At 43.8% G+C, this 17,828-nt stretch overlaps 1 protein-coding gene across 1 annotated transcript in view; it reads right to left on the reverse strand.

Annotated features, from left to right (window-relative positions):
- LOC133962061 (latent-transforming growth factor beta-binding protein 2-like) overlaps window positions 1-17,828 on the reverse strand; it is an 83,727-nt gene that overhangs the window by 40,361 nt on the left and 25,538 nt on the right. The window contains exons 4-8 of the mRNA XM_062397498.1: window positions 11,654-11,907; window positions 10,045-10,236; window positions 7,159-7,359; window positions 5,637-5,926; window positions 4,513-4,615 (exon numbers count right to left, since the gene is read on the reverse strand). Coding sequence (XP_062253482.1) covers window positions 4,513-4,615; window positions 5,637-5,926; window positions 7,159-7,359; window positions 10,045-10,236; window positions 11,654-11,907 — 1,040 coding nt within the window. The remainder of the gene's footprint in view (window positions 1-4,512; window positions 4,616-5,636; window positions 5,927-7,158; window positions 7,360-10,044; window positions 10,237-11,653; window positions 11,908-17,828) is intronic.

Consider the following 17,828-nt stretch of genomic DNA (forward strand, 5'->3'; position numbering starts at 1 on the left):
CTTCTAAGATGACTGAGAGGTCTGGTCTATCAATCACGGGGCTCAGAGCCCTTCACCAGCTTCCCCTGGGACCTGTCTGAGAGGCAACCTCAGTGTTTGACTTCTCTCCTTAACTGGCTGGAAAACCTGAGAACATTTGGGAGAGAGGAGAGAGGAGGGATGGATGGATGGATGGCATCCACAGGACGGGAAACAGAGATTGTCTTTCTTTTCCATTCCATTGGGGTCCACTCTCTACAAATACAACTAATACAAAAGCCAAGTCTCACCCCCGGACCATTTCCAGCAATTTACTTCTTGACATGCCGCCATGGGACAAACTGGTGCCTCACAGAGAAAACCAGGAGCAAACAGAGCTCTTGAATCACCATGGAGGGTTTCAGGTCTGGAGAGTCTTTAACATGGCAATGCCATCTCGTCTTGGCCTTTGAGCCAATGCTTGATTAGAGCAAACGCTCTGGCACACGCAACATTTGCCATTCTGGCACTGTCCATATTGCGTGCCCAGTAAATAATGTGTCTCTGCTCATGAAGAAAAGACTAATCAGAAAGTACACATGGGACTAATATCAACAGTCTCCTCCTGATACAGACATGGACACAAAACCAGTCTACAAGCTACGGGATATTTACGCAATCATTGACAGTTGGAGCTGTATTTCTGTATCGTATTGCTTCGACAAGATCGTGTCACAAGCACATATGCAACACTGCACAGCAAAGCTTTGATGAAGAGATTATATTATTTTTCTGCAACATTAAATCTTCACTTACAAAATAGTTTTTATTGCTTCCATTCACGAAAGTATGAATCTTACATCTCTGTTTGTAATTTGACAATTTTGCCTAACGCCCCTCTCCAAAATGCTGATGGCAAAGTAACAAGCATCAAACACACATTTAAAACAGATCCACATTCCTCCATAATCTCCAAGTCACTGTGGAGTATTAACCAACTGGGCTGGTTCCAGAAGAAGGCAGTCCACGGTACATTCAAAATAAAAATGTCAACTTAGCTCTGTCCAATTAACAAATGTACCGAAATTCATATCCATCTGCCTCCAACTAGGAATTAATTCTCATAGTGGTTAGGTCGGCTTCAGCCCTGATTAGCCATACTGCTGCCCAGCTAATAGATTCCATCATTCTAGTTGTGAAGGGATAAAGCAAAGTCAACATCAATGCATCAAATGCTGTCAAGGACATGTGACGTCTTCGTCTAATCACCATGAGAAGCTGCCGTGGAGCCGTTCCAATGCATCTGTTCTTTCGCAGCCTTTTTCTAGAGTAAAGTCGCTGCATTTCAGTTTTTTGTTGGTCATTAACAAGTGTTCATGTTTCATCAGCGCTAATAAAAAACAGTAAGTGCAGGCTTTGGCCCCTCGATGGATGTCATAGTAATGTCTGGGGAATAGATGGGAGATTTGGGAGAGATGAGTTCATGTGGGCAGATCTGCACGTCGTGGATCTCCTCCTGCTTTGCCTCATCTGCCTTTGTTGATCTAAACCTCATGAGGAGATCTGTCCTCATTTCTGAGAGAAACAGAGAGGGGGTTAGCATATTTTTGGGTAATGATAGCACAAGGGCCCTGACAAACGATAACCTCGATGACCCAGGGAGGAGGAGTCAGAGGAAGCTAAGGCTCCTGTGGGTGTGGTGGTTCTTTTGGACTCTGGGGACGTCTGATCTGGCTCCCTGGGAAGCCTCCCAGCATCGCAGACGGGGAGAGTCACAGAGAGGGAAGCTGCCCAACAGTGACAGACGGGGAGACTAATGGTTTGTGGAATCCCTTTTGCGGTTAAACACACAATGAACGAGGGAGTCATGCCAACACTACAGTTTTGGTCAGACTCAAAACACAGCGAACAGACTTCAGAAGGTTGCGTGAACATCGCACTGAGTCATTCTCAGATTGCTAAAAAAAGGGTAAATTTATCTCAGTATGCAGTGGATTCAGTTTCTTCTATGTGTTTGTTTGTTACATGTGAAAATAAATTTACACAAACTCACACACACAACATGCCTGCTGCGGTTCTGCTGCAAAGCTGCTACTTGAGGTTACTGGTATGACTACGCTATTTTCCTCATAGGCCTATTTACTCAACTAAAGCCAGGACTCTTCAGTGTTAAGCTGAACCAAGTAAAAACCCTGTTAAAACAATTGAATGGATTTGGACAGAAACACTAGAGAGATTTTACTTTGAAACAGTGACAGGAAGTGATGCAAAAATGTATGTTTGTGACGTATTCGAGAGATTGAAAAATCATTTTCACTGTCTAATTTGCTCTGAACCATGTGTAGAAAGTGGAGATAATAGACGAGACCCCGACTCACTATAGGAGCATGCATGAGACACACCCCAGGCCCAAAATATAAATAATGCCTCACACACACACACACACACACACATACACACACACACACACACACACACACACACACACACACACACACACACACACTTCCTATATTACTGGTTAGCCTTGACACATGAAGACAGTTCTGACGAGTCCTACATCAGTCTCCACCAGAATCTTACATCAAACTACTTAGATATTCGAACAATGCACAGGGCACATTTTTTTCTCCTCATCATAAGAACCAGAGGGTCTGCGTTGCAGCCTGTTCTGGTTGATCTGGATCTTATTACGAGCCAAGAATCCTCAGCATGTAGTATTTAAAAGCACTGGCTCCTTAAGGCTTCAGCTCCCACTGAAATGGGACGCACTGGTATTTTCGAGCCCTCATAACGTCAGACCTCTTTTTCAAATACAGACACATATGCACACACTAAACACACATACTATACTTTCTTATTGACATCAGCAACATTAAGTCCTTGTCCATTTAAAATAATAAATTATGATGTAGATATTTGAAGTCATTCCAGGAAGCAATGACTTACTAAGAATCCTGTCTGCAACAGAACAACATTAAACTATGGTTACATTGGCATCCTCTCTAAATGTAATTAAAAAAAATGTAGTCATGTTTGCTCTCAGTCAACAGTGCAATTCCTGAGCGGCTCTTAAGTGACCAAAGGTAGCGTTACACCCCCAAAAACAAAGAGGGCTTTCATGACATCATTATCACGCACTCAACAGGAGACACAGGAGACTCCTAAAGCTATATGACTTTCCTTGACACTGCGAGCTGATGGCTATCCCATACTCTGTGAAATAAATTAAAAGAACAGCTTTGATTTGTCTCCAGGTTGCGCATAATTCCTGTGAAACACATGAGAAGCACACGTGTAGACCAGTCAGGGAGAAAAGCCACTGAAAGATCCGGCCAAGAGTCTAAACTGAGAACAATAACACTTGGAGGAATTCAAAGCATTTATCTTATAAAAGTCTATCCAAGACTTCTTGGTCATAGTATATGACTTCATTTTGACTACATTTTTCCTCTCTTTCATTCTCGATCCTTTCTTCCCTGTCTGCGTGTGACCTAGGACCCAGGCCTACAGTATGCAGCCCCCACCCCCAAAACAACCATAAAAATGAGTGAGCGGGGTATTCGCTCTGTTTCTCCTTCAAAGAAGGGAGCAGAGGAAAACATCTGGGGGCCAAAAGACATCGTGCCGGGGACTTAGGAAGAGCGGGAATCAGGCATGCTGAGGGAGATAGAGACTGGGAGAGAAAAGGCTGGATCGGTATCTGTGATAGATGAGGGAGACACAGAGGGATTATGTCTGCTTCTAATTAAGGTCCAGTCAGAACTTAAACGAGGCACACGCACTCTGACAGCAAGTGTGACATCTGCGTGGCAATGGTCGCAATATGAATGTGAGTGCTGGGAAACAACTTAAAGTAAAGTGTCCCTGTGTGCCTCCCCTGAGGACTATGAGAACATAACCATGCCCTTCAAGAGCTGTCAGGCTGAGCTAGACTATATCCACAGCAAAGGGTGTCAGCTACCACCCTGCCAGCCAGCATATAACCGCCCTGCTGCTGTTTCTCAAACCTACCGCAGCTTTGGTTGGGCTGCTCATTTCCTCACTCTTTTAAGGCTAGGCTGGCTCATTCTGCCCAGAGGGTGGGTGGCACTCGTGCCAGATTGTCATCTTCATGCTAAATGTGTTTTCATTCACTCTTTGGTTTTGGTTTTATAGAAGCGCAAACTGCTTAATTTTTACTACTGGTTTCGCGGGTAAGTCATGCAGGCTCCTGAAAGTAGATCAGGGCTCTAATGATGGCTCCTGTGTGCTAATCATCAGCAGCAGGCGCCTGTATTGTTTCCGCCTGTGATGAATGCTTAAAACATCCAACAAATGTAGATCTGCTGTTTGGGAATAGAACAAGCATCACTGACAAACACAATATTGTACACCATAATGAAAGCAGAGCTCAGCCCGTCTGGCTGTTTTGAACGATATAAAGACACAGAGAGATCAACAGACCGAGAGCGCAACAGAAAATAATACCCGATTAGGAAAAGAGTGGATTTATTGGATAAAGTAGGAATAAATAATTGTTCAGATCTGATGGCTTAAGTCAGTCGGGCTTACCTGGTTTGGTTGGACACTTCTGGCACTTGTTGAGACCCCAAGAGGCACCGACACTTCCACAGCAATCATCCTGTTTGGTTAGGCCTGGCAGCGGCTTGCCACACTACAACAACAATGGACATCTGTGTTAAATCTAAAAAACAAGTTTTGAGAAAGAATGTTGCATGTTTTTGCATGCTTGGTTGTGCGCAATTGTGTGTGTGTGTCTGTATACGTAGGAATTTAATTTTGTAAGTGTGTTTGTGGCTCAGTGTGCGTGTAAACCTATTTGCGAGGACAGACTGAACCACACACATCTGAGACTGGTTACATGGAGGAGAACATAAACACTTAGCCTCAGGCAGAACTATGAAGCTCCTGGCATGCATCATTAAGGCTTTTGGATAATTATGACGAGAGATTCCTATCAGGCTTTACTTACTGGATTTTTGGCAAAACAGAATCAAATCTGAAATTAAAGAAGCAACCAAGAGTCAAAGCTACGACCCCAAAAAAGTATGACCTTTCACTGCCTGTCAACAGCTACAAGTCGATTTTTCTGTGACTTCCACGCTATCTTCTGGCTACCATATTAGTTTCATCTGTGTTTGCCCTCTCGGCTCAGTGAGACAACGGGGAAGGTGCTTGCAGGTAGTTTGTTAGTGAGCCAGATGTGCTATGCCCTAGTGTTTGGGATAAATAAATGTATCTTGCTTCTTTTACCCCTTCATGTATGCTATGACAAACTATACATTATAATCTCATATAATATATCTGCAGTAGCCTACATGTCATACATGGTCCCATATGGACCATGAAGGTCTCTCTGTTTGAGCCACAAAGAGAAGGACCACATGGGCTGGTTTTCATTTTTTAACCTTTGTCCTCTGAACGGGTTCTAACTCATAACATGCCTCTGTTAGCAAACTGGTGGAACACGAGATGACCAGTGTGGTCAAAGCTCATAAATCCTGGACACTACATAAATCACTTCCACAGGCCCACTTCCTGTTTGAGACAGAAACATAATGATAGCTGTGGCTAAACAACACTTTCTCCCCCTGTGTTCAACGAACCTACCAGGTGGTGAAGCACAGCTAGTGATGACAGGGTGCATAGTTGGCTTTAATGACTTAACACGATACCTGTCCGTCGACTGTTTCCTGAAAGCATCTTCCCACAATGCCGTTCTGATGGTTGTGTGGTCTGGCGTGGTCATGTCCATTTCCGTTCCCATTGGTGTGTGCGTGCCTGCTGCTGTGCTCATTGGTGATGTCGTGTCCGTTCCCGGGCTGGGAGCGTTGCTGGACAGAATGAGCACCCTCTGTGGTGGGCGGCCTATGCCCCAGCTGTACCCGAGCGACTTGGTGGACTTGGACCTCGGCCTCTGGAGGGTGCTGTATATGGACGTTCACCAGGGATGGGTGGAGAGACACTGTCAAGGAGGGACACACAGTTTACACAATATAGTGGATAGTTTATAGTTTCCACCTTGAAATGTTAGGGATAAAAGCTGTGTACACATGTTTGCAAGTTATCAGCTGACATGCTGCACAAACTTATTTAGCACGCACTCGATTGCTTCATCTCCAAGTTATGAGAGCTTCATGGGGGGAGATTCCCGGCAGTGAATACACCATAAAATGCTACAAAACAACAACAACACAAAGAGTTTTGGATCCTCTGGTTTAAATCAAATCATCGTAAAGACCAAAAACAGATTTTTTGAGGAGCTGAGAGGTTCTTGCAGTGAAGAGAATGAGTTCTTTTGTCCTTCTGACGGAGGGGAAACATCCATCTTCAGGGAGTGCCAGGGTTTTTTCCCAGAATCCTGACCCACTGTCATGAATCATACACTCACAGACAAACGTCAGGGTGAGTCCAAGGAGAAGAAATAAACCTTATCAAGAGTCCTGAACATGAAACTGCCTGTGCGTGTATTAGAGCAGGCAGAGGAGAGGGCTAATTTTCTTTTTGGCGAGGTGACAATGCAGACATAAGGCTCATGTCGTCAAATTCTTATTATTCAAGTCATTTTATTTGAACTGAATGAGAGATCTCTGAATGGAATTTAAATAATTTAAGACGGAGCTTCTGCTTCTACTTACTGTTTGACAGAGTGAGACTCTGAGAGATATAAGGAGGAAAATAAAGAATACCAGAAGAGAAGGAAAGTGAGCAAATCGTTCTTTTTTATATTCCTTCTTATCGCTTCATGATGGTTCCTTGCTCTGTTTCTTATTTTCACTCATATTTGATGAAAGCAGCATTGTGCGAACAATATGAGGACTTCCACTGACTCATCTATTACCCGCTCTGCTCAAAATAGAGTTTTACCTCCACTGCTGGCCCACAAAGGCAGAGTGATACATTGCGAACAGATTTGTTAATCAAATTTGCAATTGCTTATTTAAAAAAATTGAACAATTGAAAAAAAGTAAAGGTCTTAATAATCTAGGATTTAAAAGAGGGACATTTTGAGGCAAAATCACAGAGTAAATCTTTTGTGTTGAGTTCAACTGACTAATAGCAAGTTGTGTTCAGACAGCTCTGACAGTTCTGACGGTGTGTGTTGCACCGTCAGAACTGTTGAGGGTAATGCAGCTGAAGTTGACATGCAGACTGTCAACTTGGTGAGCTTGATTGGTCGCAGCGTTAATTGATTACCTTGCTGATTGGACAGAGGCAGCGTGTACATGGAGTGGGAAGGAGACTTCGGTCCCTGGTGGCTGCCATCTTTGTGAGGCTTTGTTCTGGCAGGAGCCGGCAATGGCAGGTGACAGAACTTCCCCGTCGAGTTGGAAGGACACCAGCACTGGTCCCTGCCGATGCATCGGCCTCCATTATGACAGGGGATCTGACAGAAGACTGCATAGAATGGGAGAATGAGTGGAATCGTTGGAAAAGAGAATAAGATAAAGAGGTTATTACAAGCTCGAAATTCGTCAGAGAAAACAGCACGCCACATTTAATTAGATCGATTTATGCAACCTCATTCACGAGGATGCAGTAATAAGAAACAGAAGGAGTAGTCCTAACAGGAAGGGCATGTGCCGAGGCCTCTTGTGGGCGAGGTTTGTTTGCAAACAGTTATAGTTTGCAAACAGAAATGGTCATCATGGTCTCTGCTTTAGCAACGGCAGGCTCCATTTACCAAATGACGTTTACAGAGTTTCAATTTGTCCCGAGGGCAGAGCTGTAACACTGCCTCTCGTGCCGCACCTCCTTCATTGGCAAGTTTTGCCTCACAAGGTAATTACATGCTCCTGTGTGGGGTGATGAGTGAGGATTCATCCTGTTACAATTTGAAGAAAATAACAAGTCCATGCATATCTATAGGAAACACTTGCTTGGCTTGCTGTAGGAAAATAAAATACAATTCCCAAACTATCGAATGCTGTACAAAATTTAAAAGCAGGGAAACGTGCTCTTAATGATGTAAGCAAATTGAATACCAAAATGTGCTCTGTCCACACTTTGATTTATAGGTTGCAATTTACCATGGGGAGAAAAAGAGGGAAGGTCGGCACTGGCCAGATGGTGTTTGACAGCGCTGCTTTCACAGTCTTCTCCTCCGGCCTTATCTTTTGGTATAAGGGATGGGTGCCAGCTCAGGACCTTACATACCTGAGCCTGCTCCCATCTACAGATTCACTCTGACCTGACTTCTCCTAACTCAAAACATCAAAGACTATGAAACCGTGACGGATAAGAAAAGAACCATTCTGGCTCAAAAAGGATGTAAAAAGTGAAGACATGAGTCTTCCAATCTGAGGAAGGTTTAAAAAGGTAGTTGGAGATACGAACGACCCAAATCCAATGGAATGAAAGAGGACACAAGTGATGGAAAGTGAACTGTTCAGCTGCATCCTCTCTGACTCATTGAGAGACAGAAACACACTAACAGGGTGCAAACAGGGAACAGACAGACACTGGACAGTCTCAGTGGCATGGAGGGAATTAGCTCCCTGTCGCACAGCATTAGCAACAGTGTGACCGGAGAAGGATGAGACACAGGAATAAGAATAGAGGAAGAACAGATAGTGGGTGGAAAACAAGGATTGGAGAGACAGAAACTAACTAAAAGGGTCCAGTGTTGTGTCCAGACATACAGGAGGGCCTCTTCTGATTAGCTGAATTATCAGATGCAGCCCTGGTCTTTCTCAGGCCAGTCCCAACCCTGCATGGGGCAGGAACTATTCTTAGAAAACAATCAACGCTGTACCCCACGCTCCCTGTCTGCCTATCCGTCTTATTAACAACCACTAACAACCAAATAAACACACTCCCTTCTCCCTCAATAAACACACTTCAACTCAATTTAATATCAGGCTTTTAATAAGTGCTGTACCCAGGGAACCTGTTATAAGTACCCAGCCTGATTTTACAGCACCGTCGAAAGAACATAACAACAGCATGAGATAACTGTTTGTTGTCCACTTGACATTCTTCTACTAACACGCACACCCGAGAAATAACAGGATGCTCGACTAAATGAAAAGCAATCTCTTTTTTAACACGCTCTTTAACACGTGCCTTTACATAATGAAGGGAGATTGGTAGATGATAAAAAATGGGACGTAAAAACAAACTGCTGCCGGGGGAAGAAGCAGGGGGTGCCAGGAATGTAATCGTGTGGGCGGCCTCTGCCAGGATGCTGAAGTGTTTGGAATATCCACACCACGTTCCAAAACCCCATTAATGGACACATAAATCTGCAATATCAACCTGTTTATATATTCATAAGTCAGCAGGGTCCTCCCCAACGAGCCTTGTACACTGAGGTGAAGGACGGGTGCATGTTCAAGGGGCTTGTATGTATGTGTGTGTGGTATGTGTACCCTTCACCTCTAATCCACGAGAAGTAGTTAGTCTGTGTCTTAGTTGATCCTTCATAGCTGCTGAGCAAACTACGAAACATGCAGGGGTACGACCCTCTCCTTGGCATTGGCCACACCCTTCCTTCCCACGGACACTCCTGCATGATTTCGAAGCAAAGCCCCCTGGATAAATGGCAGGTTTAATATAATCCCTATAAAATCCTGCTCATGCTGCTACTCTTTCTCTCCCCTCTGCCTCTGCCTCTCCTCTTTCATACGCTCCTTCGCGCCCAGGGAGCCCATTTAATGGTTAACAGCGGGGCCAGCCGTGAGGCGTAAACCGCAAAGAGATGGGGCTAAGTGTTGTGAGCGTTGGACCACCACGTGTGTGTGCGCGAGGGGAGATTAGTCCCCTTTTTACACGGCCGCTTTTAATCTGCCCTACCGCCGTCTCTCCTACTTTCCATGTCTCTCTTTCTTATTGACAGTGAAAGTTTTCAGCATGGCTCTCAGTTTTAATCTCCTCCACTCTGCCTTCTATGAGCTTGGTATTCAGAACAGTACGACATGCCACTGGGAACCCATTTTGTAAAGATCAGCCCATAAAAAAGGGGATGGAGACACAAGGAAGGTTTGTGAGAATTGGAAACGTTAGCAAGAGAGACAGTGAGAGAAAGGAACAGAGAAGAGGGAGCAGGCGGGAAAGATCAGCGGGCCTGGAGTCGACACTCACAAAGTCTGAAGCCCTGGTTCTTTGCCTGCTGCTGCTGTTGCTGTTGCTGCTGCTGCGAGGTCTCACTGTACACTGTGGTGATGTCTCCCTTCTCACAACTGTTGTAGCAGCGCCCACCACTGCACACCCTGCGGCACAGCATGGGCGTGAAGACGATTTTGATGCGGTCCAGGTTGGAGGTGAGGTTGGCCCCTGGAAGACACACACACACCTGCTTGAGAAGAAGCAGCAGCAGAGACAGGCTGGAGACGAGCTGCATCCTTTCTCCCTCAGCCTCACTGTGACACAATCCCTGCTTGGGCAAACGGTTTTTAAGTGTGTGAGGGTGTGTGCTGACGACTGGCTAGTGGCACGCTGCAGCTGAATGAGTGATGTGGACGTGCCACAGGCCAACAAATGGCAGAGTGAATACTATTAGGTATCGGGCGAGCCTCCAAGCACTTTATCTCTGGGAGAAGGTGTTTTGGATATGTGTATGTGTGGAGGAGACATAGAAAGTGTGAGTGCAAGTGAACATTGTGTAATGGTGGGAAGCTGTTCAACAGCCGTTGCCCTGGTAGACGGCTTAAAAACAAGGGAAGCATGAGCAGCAGGCAGCTGTGTACGCTGGATAGTGGATCAGAGGAAGATGAGGTAGTGAAAGGGGAATAAAAAATTAGGAAAGACGAGATCTTTTCTTTTTTTGTTGTCGGTCGAGGCGCCAGTGTTCAGTGCCTGTCATGTCGGCGAGGTGACAGTGCAGATTTCTAAAGATATCATAGTGCCTGCAGGAACAAACACTAATCACAGTCTTCTCCAGCAGCTACACACATTGATTTACATTGATTTCTTGGACACCTGATCTAACCATAACTATAACCTAACCTTAAAACATGCTTTAAAATGTAATGATTTAATTCCTTTTTTTCCATAAAGAGGACAAGTTCCCACAACGTGACTGTGTCAATAGTTTAGGTCCCCATTACATGTGTAATACCTGATCTCTCCCTAATACACACAGGCACATACACACACACTCACCCACACACGCACACACACACACACACACACACACACGCATGTTTGAACAGCTATTCATAATTATTACATTTCATTTAGCTGACGCTTTTATCCAAATCCATAATCCATACTTTGCATTGACTTCCATTCATTGTGGACAGACTTACTAAACCCCCTTAACAATGACCACTTTAGACCTAATGCTAACCTTAACCAAACCACAATTCACATCTTACCCCTAACTCTACCCTTGACCTCTAAGTCCTGACGGGGTATATGCTGGAAAAGTTCCTAAAAGTGCAACACACACACACACACCCACGCACACAAACACACACACCAACACACTGCATGCAGCCTCAAAATGAAACATCCATCTGTTCAGTGTGATGACGACCACAGAGGGGGTGGTATGATTGGACAGAGGGAGACGGGAATTGCTGGGATGCAGCCAACTTTTTTGTGGCTCAAGTTGCTTTTAGCATTGACACCACCGGATGTGTTAGCTTCTGTGAATTGAGCGAAAGGTGGCTTATGTTTGTTTTGAGAGTGGAAATGTTAAGTATGAATGTAAAGTGAGAGTAGATAGTGTTTATTTTTCTCTCCTTACCTGCTGGTTGCAGCGCGTTGTTGAACTGTCCATTTAGTTGACTGTCCCCTGTGGCCTTTTGAGCGTTAAAGGAGTGCATGTTGTTTTGCCCATGTCTGTGTCCGTGCCAGTTTCTGGGCTCACTGCCGTGCCCATTACCGTTAGGTAGAGCGTTGGAGGTGATGGGCCCGGAGGATGATGGATAACGTTTTACAGTGCGGGAGGTCCCTGTCTGCTGAGGGGAGGTGTCAGGGGGTCCCCGTCTCACTTGGGTCCTGTCAATCACATCAACACAGGACCATATACATATGACCTCAGACAATGGCTGATGTCCTGCACATATACACACTCCCATCAGCTACGTATGGTCATCACCATGAAATCCATTTAAGCATGGTGATTGTGTGCAACAGAAATTAATGTCCCTGAGAGACAAACATGCACTCTTAGGTCATAGCTTTGCTTAATTGATTTAATAGATAAGACACAACAATTTAGAGTTTTAATTAAATTAATAACACGATATAAATCTTCAAGCACACAGGGTTTTTCAACCAACATCTGCTGTAAGTCAGAGAGCCTTGACCCTGACTAATTAATGAGAGATTAGGTTCAACATTAAAGACATTTCGTAAGAGACAATTTCTCTTCACTGATTAACAGAAATCAGGCAACAATAGGGAGCCAGACTCAAAGGTTCCACCTTGTGTGTGAGTGTGAGTGTGTGCACACACGTGTGCATGTCTGTGTGTGGCTGGTCTGTTTGCCTCGGAGAAAACTCTGTGATTTAACACATTAGATCTTTCCATCGCGACTACAAAACCTCTCCATCACCCATTGTGTCTGCTTAACTAGATTATGAACTCCCTGCTCTGTCTGACAGCGGCCAACCAGGAAGCAACATCTTGAGGGTCGCCCTGGGTTGGAGGAAGTATTCAAACTAGGGTCGAAGAACAAAGCAAGGCCAGAGCTGCAAAGGGCGCATTTTTTAACCAGTGAGCGTTTGATTTGGGTCAATTACTGAGCCTGTGCTGCACGACCTGGAAGCATAGCTCATGTGAGCGACCTAGGGGGTAGTGCGTGCCTATCAGACAGAAAGGCAGATGGGCTTTGGGCGTCTAGGAAACCTCAGCGAGTGCTGGGATTCAGCCTCACGAAAAACATCTGGATCCCACTGATCTGCCCTGACAGACAGTCAACAGAGCAAGACAAAGACGAACAATGTCGGGTAGATCAGAAGAACATCCACAAAGCACACCTGTGGCCCTGTGATGTAATTGAGGTTGTAATCAAAAACCAAATGAGGATATGAACCATGCATTAACATTTATTGTCTGTTGATTTTAGCCACACACTGTTTTTATATACTGAATCAGCCCCTGAAGATACACAACGGTTATCAGGCCAATAAACACGTAACACTTCCACAAATGCATACATGTACACACGCACAAACACACTCACAGACACACACACACCCTGTCCCAGCTTTGCTAGATGTAGCAGAGGCCTATGCATGTCTCTTCTCCTCACAGAGTACAAGCTACATTCCTGCTGCCACTGAAAATGGGACACTAAATGAAAGGGGTAAAAGGGAGACAAATGTTTGATAATGGTTTCTTGCGTCATTTTACATGCAGCACCTATAGCTAACAGCTGCTGTTCCAGATCCTGATTGTAAAGGGCGAGGCCGTGGGATAACATGTGTCACAGGGAAATGAGAGGTGCTTGTGTCAAGGTGGAACGGACAGACAGGCGGCGACCTAGCTACAACGTCCACTCCAAATTATGACCAGGTTTTTTCCAATGCTGAAGGGGGACACCTGGCCTGCAAGCATCCCGTCCTGCTTCCTTGGCTTGGCCAGATGTTGCTATTTCTGTCTCTCTCTCACTTTCAATGGCAAAGTGACTTCCGCCAAGCATTAGCTCAGCGCTGCCCTCTCGGCCTGCAGATCAGGGGGGTGGTGAGGGCAAGCGCAACTCGCACCGCACATTTAATGTCATAATTAGGGAACTTCAAGGCCCCTGCGATCCAAGGAGGAACCGTTCCCCTGCCTTGTTCTGGGTGACTTGAAAACAATTTTGAAGACCTCTACCAAGATTACAGGGAACATGGTTTGAAAAGACAGACGGAAAAAAATGTTTTGGGTATTGAATTAGAGCAATACAATTTTAATCACTGACAGGGATGATAAGACATGTGGTGATTTAGCATATGGTAAAGACTAGGGTGAGGATATTTGACTCTGGCCCGTTGAGTCAGGTATCTAATGGATTTTTTACACTTTCCCATTCCTCAGGCAGACCGAATGCCTGTCTGGTTCGGGGCAGGTTTGGTCAGGTTGGCTGGGCTATCTGCTTCATATTTTATGCAATCCTTGCCTCTAATTTTGGCAATCATCAGGCTTGCACGAGTTCACACGAAAAATTGCTGCCCGAGCCGCACTTTTGTAATTGAAAAGCTTCAACACTTAAAAGTTGAACAGTCCTTATTGTTGCAGTATGATCATCACACTTTGTTGTCCTCAGCTCTTTGGCGCAAAGTTCAAAATTACAGCTTTCAGCCCTAAATCTCAGTAGTTGACACTTGTCCTCTCTAATCTGTATACAAACATCCTACATGTATCATGCTAAGCTAAGCTAATTGCTGCCTGGTTTTAGCTTCATAGCCTTGACATAGGTATCAATCTGCAGATCTTGCTTTTGGAAATAATGCAAATAATCAAAAAAAAATCAATCTTATTGGCCCCAAAAAAACCTACAATGTTGAAATTACAGACCTAATTATGTTTTGTTATGTAAACACTTTGATTACATGAGGGAGATTCAGTTGCAGTGTGAGGCTCGACTGGGTTTAGTACATGACATGTCTTTTTTCCAGTTCAGAAAATGTGTTCAATAATTACATTCAAAGAAAAAAAAATATCATGAGCTGATAAATCTCAGTCCAAATACTTGATCAAAGCATCGGTTCATATTTGATAGCAAAGGAGGCCTCCAACTAAGACACAAAGCCATTGGCGTGGTCCACTTTCACTCATTATTCTTCATTTCCAATGTTCGGAAAGCAATTAGAGCTAAACCTCAAAAGCTCATCACATTCGTGGAAGTTACAAAATCAAAGTGATGGCAATTCTTTCGCAAAAATATAACTTGGCTCTGAGATGCTGCATAGCTTTTCGTATCTGAACTAATCGCAGCATTTTATGTGAATATTTGCTCTCTTGAGGAGATGACAGGCAGCACGGATGGCAGTTTCAGCCGAGCCTCTTGGCCCAGATGAGTTGGAGAGGAGGCAGTGTTGGAGCGCAAACAGCACATTGTGGAGCACTGTGAAAACACACGCCAGGACCGAGAACTGGAGGACAGTCAAAAAAGGCTGCAAACCCTCTGATCTCTCAGCTTCCGCTGATGCTGTACATAAACCATGTTGTTAATAGAACCCAATGAATTGCACCGCCAAGCAAAACACTAGGTACACTTTGATGTTGAAAAGTGTGTGTGGGGGGTGTTACATTTGGAAATTTGGTTAGGTGGCTTTTTTTTAAGTGCCAGGAAACCCCATAGCGGATACTTGGAAAACATCACATCCCATCATCCCGGTAGTGAGTGTGTTGTTTCGGTAGGTTACCCATTGAGATAAAGAAGCCTCTTAGATAGACAGGGAAATTCTGATGATCCAGTTCACACTAAACATCAGACTCACTAACTCACATACATGCAGTGACCCAGATCCTCTGGAACTGTATACATCTTAAACCATTTGCGTAGCCCACACTCAGCATGACCAAACCACAACAGTGTTTTTGTGAAGCAACGCACAGTAACGTATGGGCCACAGCTGACTCATTCACTCCCAGTTACAGTGTAAGTCTCTGAGGTGCTTCCTTACCCTCTGCCTCTATAAATTTAAATTTTAAATAAAGCATATTTGTCAGTTTATGTATTTCAGAAAGATAACCTAGTTTAGCTGGGCTCGGAATGCCAAAGAGGATTGTAATAATATATTGTTTTTCACAGGCCCTACAAGCTCAGCACAAGCCCACCTTGGCAAAGCCTATTTTTCATTTTAACTTGTTTGAGAATACCAAACTCCGAACCCGAGTCTAATGGCTTGGATTGTCAGCTTATGTCAACTTGTGCAGAAAAGAGACCGATATGAAAAGCTTGTCTGGCGGTTGGATGGAGCAATTTCGTTTTGAACAGACTTGTCAAAACAAGAGTCTGACATCAGGCAGAGGTGTCCAGCGTGACCATCCCAGTCTGGATCCCACCACACAACTCAGTAGCTCCCAGCTTTATCACTTTGTCTCGTCATGGATCTTGTGTGTTGGACTGGACATGGCATTCAGAGTGACGAGTGGCAAACCATCAGCAAGTTGGCACAAGAGTCTCTCTATCCTGGTGCGGAAAATAAAGTCATTCATCTTTTTATTCAAACAAAATGTTTAATTCTTCCATTTACCTCCTTCCAACACGGAGCGTCAGCCAAAAACCCCTATTACATAAGAGCTGAACATAATTAGGGCAATTTGAAAGCTACTTGGTGAATTGGAAATGAAATAATCGCCATCAGACCAAGTGTAAATCAAAGTTTATACACATTCATCTCACTCAGAGAACGTGTGAAAGACTATTGTTCATTTCTTAACTTGACCTAGAATATGTGGATCATCAGTCTAACTGGAGGGAACAGCAGAAATCTAAAACACTCAGCTGAAACAATGAAAACTTTGTGCTGCTCAACCACTGCAAACACTGTGAGTAACGAAGGAAGACAAGAATTATAAGTCTACTTTGGACATGCACTTTTGTATTTAGAAAAGGAGAACTGAACACTTTACAGAGCATTGTGTTTTGGGGTACAAACTGTTTTTGGATTCAACTAAGTATATTGGCTCTATTTTCAAAGCTTTTAATGAAACCAAACGTTGGATTTGGATTCAGGTTTGTGATGAAACAAGTAAATCACGCAGCCCAAATATATTGGTGAGACGCTGTTAAACAGGGAAACACCTTGAAATGGACAGAGATGATTTGTCAGGAGGCTCTACAACAGATTAAACTCCACATTTCACAGACGAAAGCTTGTACATGAGGAAGGAGAGTGCAGACTGTTGAAACTATTCCCAGGCGGTGTTATTCAAGAACATTAGCAAAGACATACAGTGTCAAACTTGCTCATGTTTTGCTATTCAAAGCCCAATAGTTTTATGAATCTCTAAGATGTAGCTAGGAAGGAAAACATTCCAGATTATACAGATACTATCACAGACTGTGATTCCTGTTCCAAGTATGACTTGTTCACTTCAGAATTTGATTTAGCAAAAAAGTCAGCTTTCATTTCAGATTTTTTGATAAGAATGTATTACTAATAAAGAAATGTAGGTCAATGTCTTCATAATGTGAGACAGGATGGGCTTGTTTTCTGAAGTCTGATGTAACTTTAAGGGCTCACATGCAAAGATGGGAAAAGTTTGATTCAGATTCTGGTCAGTCTCAATGACCATGGTATATTATAGGAGGTGAAAGAAGTCTCTGCGGGCAGGGAAATAATTAATCCTTTCTTACTTGGCCAGTCTACCAAACCATGTCTACCACCAGTGGTCAACCCCCACTGTGGTCACACATCTCAAACCTAAGACTTTCTGCAGAACGCCCTCATCCATTCATTCTTCACCGCCGAGATCCCTGCGTGTTTCTTCCAATAAAATCTTGAGGTCTGATGCTAAGCATGCACCAATACATACATCCGACCCCATTTTCATTATGTTGTTGTTGTGTGTTCCCCCTAGCAACAAAGTTATTCGATGGCTTGGTGGTTAAGTTTGTGTTCATTGGGAATTAAAAATAACCTAACATGAACCTCTGTACCATTTAAGTCTTTCCCTAAATTACAGCTAAGTCTTGGCTTTTCTCACAGCTTGTTTTGCAAGATAATTGCATACCATCTTTGCAATTTCAATGCTGATTATTGTTTTATAAGAGTAGTTTGATTTGATTAGAATTTCTAGAAATAAACATATTTGTCTTTCTTGCTGAGATAGATATTTCTATTAAATTTATATCACTAACATTTCTACTGAGTAAATAAAAAAGATAAAGCTAGCAGCCGGTTACCTTAGCATGCAAGCACATGCATAAACGGCTAGTTACCATGGCCATATTGAAAAATAACAAAATCCACATACCGGTA

Source organism: Platichthys flesus, chromosome 10 (assembly GCF_949316205.1).
Source record: "Platichthys flesus chromosome 10, fPlaFle2.1, whole genome shotgun sequence".
Lineage (NCBI taxonomy): Eukaryota > Metazoa > Chordata > Actinopteri > Pleuronectiformes > Pleuronectidae > Platichthys > Platichthys flesus.